At 42.1% G+C, this 14,413-nt stretch overlaps 1 protein-coding gene across 1 annotated transcript in view; it reads left to right on the top strand.

The window, feature by feature from the left end:
- The window catches only part of AOAH (acyloxyacyl hydrolase), a 72,753-nt gene that overhangs the window by 432 nt on the left and 57,908 nt on the right, over positions 1 to 14,413 (top strand). Inside the window, exon 2 of the mRNA XM_054273355.1 lies at positions 13,002 to 13,097. Coding sequence (XP_054129330.1) covers positions 13,002 to 13,097 — 96 coding nt within the window. The remainder of the gene's footprint in view (positions 1 to 13,001; positions 13,098 to 14,413) is intronic.

Genomic DNA, 14,413 nt, shown 5'->3' with positions numbered 1-14,413 from the left:
GCAGGTCTGGGATCTGGAAATTGGATGTTAGGAGGTCCTAGTGTTTCTTAGGGCTCATGATGCATTTTGCTTAACTGACAGGAAGGCGCAGTTCCCGTCAGTCTTTCCCAGGGTCTCCTCATTGATTTCAGTTCCTGGAAAACTGTTCTTAAGAGTGGTTGGTCTGTCCTTGGGCCAGAGGTCTTTGTGGTCTGAATAGTCATCTCAGGATAGTTGGGTTGCAAAGGCTGCTTCCTCACATTTCCTTTCCTTTTGGTGTGCACATGTGTCTGCATGACCGAGACTGAATTGGGGCAAGTTGGTGACCCCATTTTCATGTGACTTCAGTGACTGTGGTGATCCCCACAGTACCTATATCTGGGAGTAGGTATCCCACAGTCTCAGGTGGCTAAGTGATTCCCAGAGCAAGACTGGTAACACTGGAGTCAATGTAAACTGTGGATATCTCTGCACCAGAAATGCCCTTGGCATGGCACTCCATATACCTAGGGAGATGTGGCAGCTTATATTTTTTATGTGTGCAAATGGATATGTCTTCTGCATTACAATCAAATGCTGTACTTTGTCATCAGCAGGACTTGTTGATCTTACAGGCCTTTTTCAGCCTCAAAAATTCTATGATTCTTTTAGCTTCCCAAGGCACCTTTGTGCTGGAAACATAAACCCTGTCACAGTTTTATGTCCTTCAGAAGGAAACAATTCTTTCCACTGTGGCTTGGGGAATACAGTTAGAAATAACAATCCTGAACTTGATAAAAGCAGATTTTTGCTTCTCTTCTGAGCCACACACAGTTTTGGTAGGGCAGGGTGAATCAAAAGGACAGCAGAGTCAGGGTGGTGAGGGGGTTCATCCACCAGCCAGAACATGAGAAAAGGAGGCGAAAAGCAGAAATGGCTGTGAGGGGCTGTCCTTGTTTTTTGGGCTGGGAGCCAAGCGACTGGTGACCGAGCAGCTGCCAGAGCTAGGGGGAAGTGGTGCTGTTTAGTGGTGAGATCTTAAGGCAGCTACAGTTTTGATGGCACAGGAAAGGCAGTGACTATGCTCATCTGTTGAATTTTTATGATGCTTTTAGATGTCAGGTTGTGAGCAGTTTCTGGCCTTTCTGTCCTGCTGACTCAGAAAAGTTCTAAATTCCACCCATTGCATTGAAGTTGCCTTGTGCAAGATAACATGTCCCTTTTTTCCCTCCTAAAGGGAGGAGAGCTGTGCTAGCCCCATTTCTGGGACCACTGTGGATCTCTTTGTTCAGGGAGGAGACACTGCCTCCCACAACTAGTTTATCTTTCTGAAGTGTCCCTTCAGCCAAAAACATCCTTGTGAGCTTGATTCAGGACCCAAACAGATGGTGCCCACCTCTGTGAACCACAAGATAAAAATGAAGTGTGGCTAGTGTTAAAGGGGCAGCCTGGCAGGGCTGGTGGCTGCTAACCCAGATGGCCACCTCTGGGCTTTGCCTGATTAGCTGTTCATTCAACTAACTCTTGAAAATGTCCCTCCCTTTTTTCAAGCAGAAGGGGAAAGCACAGAGGAATTGATGGTTGCACTTGCCATGGCTTGGAGCAGGGGTAATATCAGCTCTTGCATCTGATTCCATGACCAGCCCTCTTAGGAGCAGACAGTAAGGCAGGATCAGCTTGTTATTTCCTTCCAACAACTCGACCCCAGATACTTAGTTGGCTTAGTTTGCCATCTGGGAAGGTAATGAGAAAGAGACGTAAGTACTTCTGTGTCTTCTCGGCCTCCTAGATCAAGGCCAAGATGATTTCATAGAATCAGAGAGAATGATAGAATTGTTTGGGTTGGAGGGCACCTTAAAGATCCTGTAGTTCCATCCCCCTGACATGGGCAGGGAAGCTTCCACTTGATCACCTTGCTCAGAGTCCCACGCAGCCAAGCCTTGAATAGCGGCTGGGCAGCTTTTTTGGATGACCTGTTCCAGTGCCTTCTCACTGTCATCATGAAGAATTTCTTCCTTAAATCTTATCTCATTTATAATGTGAGAAATTCCTATTGCTAAATGCATAGATTTCCTTGCATTTTTTTTTCTTTCATACAAGTTTAAATATATGGTGAGGTGTCTAATCTCTCAGAGTTATCTGTCTCAATTTTCTGAGGGAAATGAGGTGGCTGCACATTGAATTTCTGATCACTCCTGTGTACCACCTGCCTGAGATTGCTATGTTAGTAGCCAAAGCCAGTCAGAAAGTGAATGCTCTTTCACTAACAAAACCAAGAAAATATTTCCAATTAAGCCTTTGCACTGAGAGTATCACACTTCTTGAAGAAGTATGTGGAAATAATATGACAGGAGAGCAAAGTGCAGCTCTGGTACCTCTGTTAAATGTGATGCAACTTGGTTGCTTCCTCCTTCTGTTCCCCTTGCTTGCAGCACTCCCTGGGTAGGCACCACCATCTGCCCCAGCATATTCCAGTTGTATTGGCAAAGCATTTGGGTAACTCAAGGGGCTTCCCTGTCCTTATCAGATCCTGGGAAATGTCTTTTGGGTAGGCACCTATGTGCCAATATGGAACAGGGCTGGAGGAGAGGAGGGTGTGCCTCCTGTGAGGTTTAGACAGCAAATGTCACACAAGAAGAGACACATCAAAAATGATGTGACTCTTTCTACAGTTATCAAAGGTTTTAATCACCTTTGCTAACTGTAGAAAGAGTCACATCATGTTTTCTGCATTTTCCTGAAAAATATGGGTGTTTCATTTACAGAAAAAGGCTTTTCATAATTGACTTGACATACAAACAAAACAGCTGGAGGGTTCCCACCTAAAAAGGGGTTTAATGCTGCTGCATTCTAGAGTTACAGCAAACAGGGGGAAAATCCCCCAATAATAACACTCCCAACCACAGGATCAGATGTAATAACTATCCTTGTATCCTAACTATCTAAGATAACTGGTCTGTAGCAGTACCTAACCACAACCAGATAAATGACTTTTCTTTGGCCTTGTCACGAGAAAAACTTTCCCAGCATCTGACAGTCTTTTTCTCCATCAGTATTTCCTGTCTCCTCAGGCTGCAAAAATGCTCCCATTTTTGCATTCTGTGAAATCAGCTCAGGCCCTTTCTCTGAGCCTTCTGCACACTTTGCATGTGATATGGTTTTCTGGTTTTCCCTTATGAGAGGTGAAAGGGCTTTTCTAAGTGTTCCTGCATGCAAAAGCTGGTGAAGCTGTTTTCTTCCTGCAAAGGCAGTGAGCTTCTGCTTTGTGCACAGGTTTGGGAGCTACATGCTGAGTCTGGCTTTCCTTTCTGGGTTTGTTGCTAATAGATAGCATGGCTTAAGGGATTTATTTGGGATGAGCCATAAAAATCCTTTTGTTGAGTGCAGCCTGACTGTTTCAGTGTGGCATCCTAAGAAAGAGATGCTGTGTACTTTTCTCTCAAAAATTAAGCATGAATGAACATTTCATATGCTCAGGTCTTTACTTTCTCATCTTCCAAATGAGGAAAGTACTGCCCATTTCAAAAGGCAAGCAAAGTTTTACTTAAGTTAATATTAAGATAGTACAATAACACTAGTAAACTGTTGACACTGGTGTTAATATTTCATCATTTTTCAGCTGATTTTTAAAGCTTTTATTCAATTCCACCCTTACATACCACAGGGCCCTTAAAGGATTTTTGCAAATTGCTCTGCTCTCTAGCAAAGGTGACTTAATCCAGAGGTACCTGAAGCAGCCTCAGGAAAGGCAGAAGCTGCCCTGGAGGATGCAGAAAGTGAGGGGGGACACTGAAAGACAGATGGGAACTTCTGTATTCGTCTTCCTTCAACATAGTAGGAAAGGGAATTTGGGGAATGGTAGATTAGTCAGTTAGAAATCAAATCCTAGAAAAATCCTGAAATAGTTAATAAAACTTTTTAAAAATACCTTTCAAAAGTAGCGTCAGATCAATCTAATTTTCTTTGCCAATGAGATAATGCCATGTAGACATGGAATAAGAAGCAGATATTGTAGCTGGGCTTTAGTAAGGCTTTTGGCACTACCTCAGCTCTAATCTTAGGCTTGAGAGATGTGTGACAGCGATTGAGCTTCTACAGGGCAGAACAAAACTGATGGGTAGTCTTGTTCAGAAGGTGATTACAAGTAGCTCACTCTCTAAGCAAAAGAATGTACAAAATCAGGACTTTCTTGGACTTCTCTTTTGAACATACTATCATTCTATATTTTCACTAGCCAGAGTAACTAGCTATTAAATTAAATCACTTCATGTAAAGCTGAAATTGTTTGCAAGTGAAATTAGGGCAGAATTGAATTCAAAACAAGCTTGACAACTTGGAGTACTTGCATCTGAGAAGGTAATTTCAATATGGGAAGGTTGAAGGCACTCACTTCAGTGGGAATAGTCAATGACACACACAGCAGATGAGGATCAACCGGCTGGGTAGCACCCCTGGGGAAGATGATCTGGGCTTGTAGTGGCACAATGATGGCATGCTGTCACAAAGCACGCACACGCGGCACGCACCGAGACGTGCGAACAGAAGTCAGCTTGCAAGACATGTGAAGTAACCTGTTACCTTTCTCAGCATTGACAAAGCCTCAGAGGAATTTATGCCTTCCCTTTTGGGGAAGAATGATGCAGAGTGACAGGAGGTTTCAGAGAAAAACAAGCATAAGCTATGAAAGAAGAGTGAATAAATTAGAGTTAATTAGTCTAGAGAAGAAAAACTTGAGGAAAGATATATCTGTCCGTGAAAGCCTTAAAGGTGTGATCCATTCTCCAAGAAGTAACAGAAGTGGGTTCTCATGGGGACATTCAGATTAGGAAGAGGATTTTCTTGTGACAGTGATAAGCGAGCAGAGTAAGAAGTTCCTGAGAAATCTATAGAAGACCTCATTAGGGATCTTTACAAACCGTGTCTGCCCTGTGCCTTCAGAAGGGCCTAGGTGGTTTAGGTCATCTCTTGGGGCAGAGGTTTTGGAAGAGGACTTACTCCAGGTCAGCATTTCTGGAGTTGTGTGCTGTGGCTGCAAGAAGCATTTGCAAAGAGCAGCATTTATTTGTTTCCCCCCCACAGCAGACTGCCCTGCTCTATTGGCGATTAACTTTGGTTGCCCTTTTCAGAACGAGCTGTTTAGTCAGGGAGCCCTCAATAGAGCCAGACAGCAGTGCTCTCCATTTTCTCTGCTAGCAAGCAGAGATCCTGTGGGTCAGCAGCCAGAAAAGCAAATTTCCCCATCTTTGTGCTCGATATAATGCCATTCTCAGCAACCTTTGTGGGTCACCACCTCCATTCAGCCAGCAGCACACAGTTCCTAGCATATGAAGAAGCATGTTTTCGAAACCTATTTTCAGCTCCGATTGCGTTAAAGAACGGGTGTTTCTGAGCCACCAGCAGAGTAAAATGCTGACCTCTACCTGTGTTGATTTGCCTGGTAGTCATTGTCCTCAACAGTTTGCCTCTGTCTAGCTGTGCATGAGTGCAGGGATGAAATATGCCCCTTGGAGAGGCAGCAGGACCGGTGGTGTTTGGAGTTCCCGATAACTTCACACAATGGAACATGCCAAATGGAGATGGAGGCTTTTAACAACTGTGCTCAGGCAGAGAGGCTGTGCACATATTGTCTGGGGGGGCACCATGACAGAACGTATAATTTACAGCTCACTGAGTTCTGTAAAAAAGCCTTGCTCAATATCACTGAGCACCACAATGTATTTTACTCTAAAAGGTTGCGAATCTACATTGATTACAGCTCAGTCAGTTCCAAGCCATAGCAGCTCTGCCCACTTCACCGGCATTGCTCTGTTTAATCAGCCACAAAGTTTGACCTGATGATCAGCAATAAATACTAAATTTGACCCTAACATTTTTCCCTATGATTATACTTTAGCTAGCACAAACACAGGTATGGGAATAGTAAAGTAGAGATACTAAAGCAACCACTTAGCAACTTTTCAGCAACTGATGGTAAAAAGTTCTTTTCCAAAATCACCCCAAGTCTTACTGAAAGCTTGTGAATCTAAAATGTAAATACAGCTATTGATCACAATGAAAAGATATGCTCAGCATGTCAACACATCCATATCTATATGTGGGTAAATACACAATCACATCTATGTGCATTTGTACACATGGGTAGTCTTGTACATTCTATATTACTGATGCTTGTCTTGAGCATAATAATCATTTTATTGATTGTCTGTTTGGATCCTGATTCCCATGTGTGTGCCTCTCACTCTTGTTCATGTGTTAACCCTACAGAGAGCTACTGCTCATGTTTAAGGCAATTATTTTTACTGCTTTTAGGAACTGTGTATCTGAAAAAAAGTTTCTTGCATTCAGAATCCTGAAACAGGGAATCCTTTCCAACAAGGATACATTTATCTACTTACATTAACATCCCCTGCCAGCATTCAGGTTTCAGTAAATTTTCAATACCTTTTCCTGATTTGGAAAAGAAAAATGTGTTAGTGACACACATATATACATAGGGTTTTTTCCATGTTAATTAATGCAGAAAACATTTCTATTGGAAATGCCTAGGGTTATAGATTTTGTTAAATAGGGCTCTTTGAAGTGTAATGTAGGAAACACTGGGGATACATTTGGCTGCCAGGTATGGAATCTTCCACTAGATGGAAACTGAACTTTCTGTACTGTCATAGCTTTATCAGAGTCCTTGTTGTGTGTCTAAATGAAGCAAAAATTAAGGGCTGGAGCTCTCAAGTTAGGGTGCCTGAGGTGGCCCACTGCTTTTGCACGAGCAACAGAAATAATAACTGGTATTCCAGATTTTGATGGAATTTGTTATTAATGTGCTCAAAATGCTGCTATTTTTATATTAATATTTTTTAAATTTCTTTAGTAACTACACTATGTGTAATTTAATGCCCAGTGACAGGTTTGTTAATAGTGTACCTTTTAGTATTTCCAAGATATTTCATAAGACTTAGCAAATTAAGGGTGAAAAGGTCTTGTATATGCCAACACATTTGAATATGGATACCTATAATTATGTTCAATCACCTCAGTATCTCTGTAAAATACATTAATTCTGTAAATGGGATAGGAAGCAAAGTCTGAGTTAAAAGACTATCACTCATATCCATTTCCAAATTACCTTTCAAAGCAACAAATCCTCTGGCTGTATATGGGAAGATAACTGCCTATACTTCGCACATACAGTTATGTCATTTGAGCTGAATATTTCATTGAGCTGGAATGAAATCTTGAGGTTATAAAAGGCTGTTCTTTGAAAGTATCAGCTCAGTAATGAGAAGCAGTGCAGGAAGGCAATAGAGATATTGGGCCCTGTTAGGAAAGGAATATAATAGTGAGTGAGATGCTGGCACAGGATGCCCAGAGAAGTTGTGGAAGCCCCATCCCTGGCTTTGTTCAAGGCCAAGTTGGATGGGCTTTGACAACCTGGTACAGTGGAAAGTGTCCCTGCTCATGGCTGGGGGTGGTTCAGACTAGGTGATCTTTAAGGTCTCTTTCAACCCAAACCATGCTATGATTATATGAAAAGGAAAACATTCCTGGATTGTAAGTTTGCATAGCCACGGTCTCCCTGCACCTAGAATACTCACATGGATGTCCCCATCTCAGAGGAGAAAACCCTATTTCTTATTATCTCCCCATGTGAATTTCAAAGAGAAATGGTTGAACTGGAACTGGATTAGACTAATTTGGAAGGAGGTATTTTTATGCCAGAACAACACTGTCAGCACAAGGAGTAGCAATATCCTCTTTTGTAGACAGGTTCTTGGGTCACCTCACCTGTAGGCTTTAAGAGATACCCTGGAGCTTAGGATCATCCATAAATGGAAGAATCTAAGACTGTGTTTTGGGAAACCCTTCATCTTCTGCATAAAGCCAGGAATGGGATAAATGGCTACATGTGTGTGGAGCCTTGCTGCAGCAGGCAGATTTTTGAGGCAGAGTTCTGCCATATCACCAAGCAAGGCACCAGTTCCTGCTCTACCAGGAGGAAGCAGTGGCCTCAGGGTGGCCACAGCCTGGTCAACAGGGTTTGCAGAGAAATATTTCTGTCCAAGGTCATTTTTTGGATTCGTGTCTTCCTTGTATTCTGGGGGTACATTTAATTTATGGCTGTAGGGGTGAGAAATAAATCCAGCATCCAGAAACATGAGCAAAGAATGGCAAAGGAGGATATGCCAGGTGCCAGAAAACCCATTTAACAGGGTATTACTCAGACAAATATACCTACAAATCTGAAACTTAGAGAGGCAGCTTTCACTATCCAAAAACTTCTTGACATCCCTAGGTATAATTCTAATTATAGAGCCTTTCAAACTTGCGCGGCAGAAGTGGATTTAAGTTAAATAGTCTGCTCAAACTGCCAGAGGCTTCACAGCTAAGCAATGAATTCCTCTAGTTCTGATTTTATTATTGGGGTAGGATTTTTTTCCTGAGCTTATTGGAAATGGCATTTTTTTATTACACACTACCTTCAGATATATGGAAAGAAGTACTTCCTGATGTGTGAGTTTTCACCTTACTGCACTGAGCCAAATGGTTATGGTCTTGTCTTATCTCTTCAGAAATTAATAGCAGATGGGACAAGCCATCGCTAAAAGCGACAGGCGTTTATTAATACCACAGTCTAGTTTCTAATGCCTGGTAGGTATTGTAATGCCAATGAATTTCTTTCAGAGAAAAACATCCTTCAGCCTGTCAAGGTATTGAAACCTATTATTGAAGTGAGACAGCAAAATCAACTTACTGAAAGTTGTTTCTGAAGAAAATCATGTGCAACAGTAAAAAAAAAAAAGAAAAAAAGCTTTATTTAATGATGCAGCCTATTTATGTTGCCTTATATGTGTCCAGCTCATGATGAGAAATAAATCACATCTAAATATCTAGTGAATTAAAAGCAAGCAATAGCTGCTAATGACTGGTCAGATCTGGATGTGCTTTCCTACTGATGCCAGAGCACTTAAAAGTTTATATTCTTGTACATGTCATAAGTAATTAAAGCTATGAGATTTTTACAGTCAAAGACATCTGATTTCCCCCTGCCCTTTTTAGTCTATAATTATTTTCCATTTTTAGCTAGTGGAATTAAGACCTATTAAATACTAGGACAACTACTCAGCATTTCTGTTCCTGCCACTCAGTGCAGAAAAAGATGATAAAAAGAGACCAGGTTTGTAGCAAAAGCCAGGGTAGTTTGAAATAACTTTCATAGACACTAACCTCTTGAAGTTTACCTATAGCCCAACACCAGAGATAAGTTCTCCTAGAGGATAAATCTGAATTACTGGGGAGGCACGTTTCCATGAAAGAAAACCGGGTAGAGCATAGATGGATTAGCCTCTCTCTGCTGCAGTGAGTCCCCTTGGAACATTTGTCCTCCCTCCTCACAGGGTTCCACCTTTTTCCTGAGTATTTTACAACCTCCTGCCCAAAAACCTCTCCTGATGGCATCAGCCTAAATGAAAGGCTTTGAGATCAGCAGAACCAACACATAAGCAAGCAACCCCCAGGGCACAGCTCACAAGGAGTAAGGAGGGGTCAACCAAGGGCAGCTGATAAAAGCCCAGGCAGATGTGGAGGTCAGAGAGCAGGTCAGCCAATATCATGTATGCTGGTGAAATGTGTTCCCTGGGAGCACCTTTCCTACCAGAGGGTTGGGAGATTCTCCAAATTCACTTCCAGAGACTCCAGCTGCAGTGCCTGCAGATCCTTTTGAAAATCAGCCAAGACTTCATCAGCTTGTCCCATGGAGTGTGGGATTTCATGTGGAATAACTGCGCTTGAGGAGGGAGCATTTGGATAACCCAGGTGTGGTCTGCATGTGCCCAGAGTGGGGAGGGTGTAATATCATGAGCAGAAACATCCTCTCTGAGAATAAGGATGAATTTATGAGAGCAAACATTTTGAAGTTCAGCTCTGGAGGTTTTTCCCAAGTAGTCAGGCTGTTATTATTGTTATTTATATTCGTATAGCATCTAGTAGCCTGAGGTACTGCATTAAGTACTGCTCAGACTCAGTGTTGGCTCCGTTAATCCTCATGTGAAGCAGATTTGCCTTTGGGCCTGGTTCAATAGACACAAAGGTGTCTATCTGGCTTAATCAACATGAAAAATTTTCTTTTAATTGCTGGGAGACTGCTCTTTGAGTGGGGCTACCTGCATGATTGTGTTTGTGATTAGGAATTCTGTTTATTTTGCAGAGCTGAACCAAAAACAGCAGGTTTTTTTTTTTTTTCTCACTCCCCCTGTGGTAGTTTGACAAACATGAGAGAGAAACTTACATCTTCAGCGGGAACTGTCTTGTTGTATAACAGAGAAATTGAAAATGTCAATGGTATTTTTATTCTCAGCCCAACTTTTTGGATTTTGAGCTCTTTGTCCATAATCCCTTTTTTCTGCAGCCCCTGGCTGCAGGTGCAGGAGCACTGGGTTACACAGCACAGGCAAAATGAGAAATACTTCTCTCTGCTGTAGTAGGTGACACTGCCAACTCCAACCTAAACAATTCTATGATTCTGTAGAATCCTTCAGCTCATGAAGCAAAAGAGTGAGAGGTAAAACAACAAAAGCTGTGCACCTTGGAAAATATGAAAAAAATAACCTTGGAAAATATCTTCTCCCTGCCTCTCTGCTTGGACTCCTTTTTGTCTTTCTGACATCTAGACAGCATGATTGATAGATGAACACCTGACCTTGGTAAGAGTAGAAAGGAAAGCACAGAAAGATTGTGTGGTTTTGTGGTTAAGTTATCATTTAGGTAATTTAATTTTTCTGAGCTTCCATCCTCATGAATAAAATAGACATAGAGGTGAGGGCAAGGGTAGTCCCTGTTGTCTGCAGGTTGTTCATGTGTGTTAATAATATAGCCTTTATGTAATGACTTTTAGATGTGTTTTCAGAATGTGCAGTGCCAACTCAGTGCTAAAGGCTGGAGTCAGTACAGCAAGGCTATTTCCACCCTGGAAAAGGAGCCAGGGTCTGGTTTCCATGCCTGAGGCCAGTGTAGGGGATGATTTGCACTAAAACAGCCGAAGTTTCTTGCACTCTTTAACGTCCACCACCACAGCTGTGGAACTGCTGGATGTCCTGTCCCTGGAAACATTTGAGATCAGGTTGAACAGGGCTCTGAGCAACCTCATCGAGGGGAAGATGGCCCTGCTCACTGCAGGGCTTGGACTATAAAAGTCCATTCCAACCCAAACTATTTTATAATAAAGCTGTAGTAAGGTTAAACCTGGACCAGAGAGCCCTGACCTGTTCTTTGAGACCAAGACCTGAACGCACTATACACTTCATCTTGGACCTTCCCTTTACTTTTAGTTTGGGTCTTTAGCTGTTGTATTTTTAATTAGCTGTTAATTCCCGGGACTAGATAGACTCTGGCTATTTGGGGAATTGGGGAGGGGGCAGGAACGATGGAATATCTTACTTCAGAGTTTTTCTTGGTTGTATCTGTCTCTATTTAGCCTTCAATTCTTTTAGGCTGACTGGAGGTAATGGTTCTTAGCATGCTTTATAAATCATTCTGCAGAGGATCTTGAGTGAGCCTTTTATTTAATAAGTATGGGGAAGTGGCTTTTATCCCTGCAAAAGCGGTGACAAATTCACTGTAATTTCTTCTGGATTACTGTATTTTGTATAGAAGACTCAAAAATATTGGTCTTACAGCAAGTTCCAATTGCCCTACCTTCTCTTTTACTTGCTACAGAAGCATCAGAGTTATTTATGTTTAAAAACAGCACTTTGATTTAATAGCACATTGGTAGAGGTGCTTGGAAGGAATTTAGAAGCTCACTTTGAAGAGTTGTGCCAGTCTGAAAACCTGAACATTCATGTTCTTGTGCCTTAAACAAGGTGAGTCTGCAGCCACATCAGATTGCTGCAGCTCACTTCCATTTCTAGACCCTGCTAGAGCAAGTGTCAGAGATGAGATTGCTTGCCCAGGAGAGGAAACAGGATTTATTACAGGGATTCCAAAGAGAAAACTTTATTCAGGCTGCTGGAACTTGGCACCTTGGCTCCTTGTCTCCTGTTGGCCTGGGATACCTGCCTCTCTTGCACAGGCTCTGAGTCTAGGCAGGGCCATCACAGGTCTGACTACAGTGGGCAGACTTGGCATCACCAAAGCTGTGTTCCTCATAAAATGGTGAAGCCACTGCAGAGAAAGCACAATGCTGACCTACAGCAATTTAAAATTGACTTGAAATGAATGCTTTTCATGTGGATTTTGAATGACTGTTCCATGGGGACCTATTTAATTGAATCTATTTAACCCCCAAAACAGCAGAGGGAAAAGTGCTGCACATCTCAAGAAACACTTTGCTAGCTCTGTTCACACCCAGATTAGTGATGAGAAATAACCAGATTCATAGGTCATAGGAAGTGGTTTCTTTCCAACCACAGAGGTAGAGCAGAATGAACGGTGAAGTCATTTTGGTTTTAACAAATGTGTAGCTGGGCTCAGCAGCCCTGTGTGTGCTGAGCATCACTGGGCTTCACCAGCAAGTCTGTGAAGAAATGATGCCATGGATGCTCTGTCATGGCCAGCACATACGCCTGTGGTGTGACTTCTCTTCTGTAGGCAGTCACAAACATTTGGTTTCCGGTTTTTGTACCTCTCTGTGCTGCTTGTGTGGAGAGGTATAAAAGTCCTGTTAAGTACAGACCTGTGCCTTTTTTATTGTGAGATAAAATGAGAGAGCTGGTGATCAAGCAGGCAGTTGTTACAATGGCTATCCCTTTTTGACTCCTCAATTTTCAACCTTGAAAGAATGGAGTCATTTTTCCAGGAGCACCATACAGTGCTGTAAAAGCCAGGCTGTTCTGTGTGCTCCTCTGGAATCAGCATCCTCTCTCTAATAACTTACAGGGTTTGAATGAAGGCAGGAATCCACTTATATTTTTTCCCCTTGAACACTGCCACGGAGCATCTCAAGAAATGAAATGCCCAAAGATGCCAGAAACACTTCTGTGGTGCAGGGCGCTTCACAACATTTCACCAATAATGGTATTCCCTCTTTTTGGTTCTTTGTTTTCTTGAAGGATGCGTGCTCGTGGTGTCTGTCATCGAACAGCTTGCACAGTGGCACAACAGTACAGTGAAGGCAGCTGTGGAGAGGCTGTGTGACTACATACCTGGTAAGTACCAAATAATGCGCCATATGTCACGCTGGTGCTGATGTATTTCCCTGTTAATTAAAAACTCGCATGGGAAGTCTGAAAAAACTTTACCCACCTCTTGTGCAGTACCTCAAATGTGTGCAGCTGGGAGATAGCAAGTTGCTATTTACAGGGAAGTCAGGACATGGCTTCGCTTGGATTCAGAGCTGGGGTTTTGTCCCAAAAGTTAGAGTGAATGGGGCTATATTAAGCCCCACACACATGTGAGCACCAACACATGCAGGCCAGTTCCCTTCCTTTTTCCCCCCCTCAGTCTCTTTGTTAGCAGCTTAAGAATAGATTCAATGTGTGCCCCACCACTCCTCCTGCTTGTTGATACGGGTCTTTGTAGCAACAGTGAAGATGAAAATGTTTTCAGCGGGTATGGGAACTGCTATTGTAAAATTTTAAAAACGAGATGAGGCTGACAGGTGTAAGATGTGAGCACTTGATGTGCACAGAAAAGCTACTGAAATGTAATTTGTGATACCAATTTCCAAAGCGATATCTATTCCATGTGAATATATGTAAGACTCCCCTTTTTCTGCCCCTCATTTTATCTACCCAAAGGAGGCTGGAGCTCCACAGGCACACCCCTAAATAGAGAACAGTTTGAATGCCAGAATAGCTCTGGGCCTCATACACCAATCCTATAACTATTTAAGTAGCTAGAACTCACATTCATGATATCTTTTTAATGTTATTAATGTAAAAAGATGGCTTAGGATTCTTCATTAAAATGTCATTTTTATATGATTTCATGAATTGTGTCTCTGAGAAACCATCTCGCTCTGTAGACCCCAGTTTCACAGAGGATACGTGTAGAATATTAATTCCCTCCTTTCCAAGGAAGGATTTCCCAAGGCAGAATGGGGCAGGGAGCTAATTGCTAGGATTCATTCATCGATAGAATGACGCTTATCTGATTTCTATTCCATAAGTCATATCCTCAGTGTTGTAAATTATAGGCACATAACCATGAAGTTGCAATTAGAAGCACTGATCCTGCTATTAAAACACAATTTTCTTCTTTAAATTATGACATGCTAGCTCTGTGCTCATGATTCACTCAGTGGACCTTGTTCTTCTGACATGTCAAGATATTTCTTTTCAGCTGCCATTCTTTACAGACATAAAATCCTATTATCCCTTTAGTTGAATCTGTATAATCCAGTTACCTTCTGAGATGCATGGATATACCCAGTAGAAAAAAAAACCTGACCCTGAACTTGAAAGGAGTGAAAATTCCTATGGATTGTGTGGGAGCTACAGTGTAACCCGATTTATCCTCTCCT

This window comes from Melozone crissalis, unplaced genomic scaffold (assembly GCF_028551555.1).
Source record: "Melozone crissalis strain CALT ecotype California unplaced genomic scaffold, PUWL_Pcris_2 ptg000016l_1, whole genome shotgun sequence".
NCBI classification, from domain to species: Eukaryota; Metazoa; Chordata; class Aves; order Passeriformes; family Passerellidae; genus Melozone; species Melozone crissalis.
The sequence above is the reverse complement of the archived record's forward strand: the minus strand, read 5'-3'. Positions and strand labels throughout refer to the sequence as shown.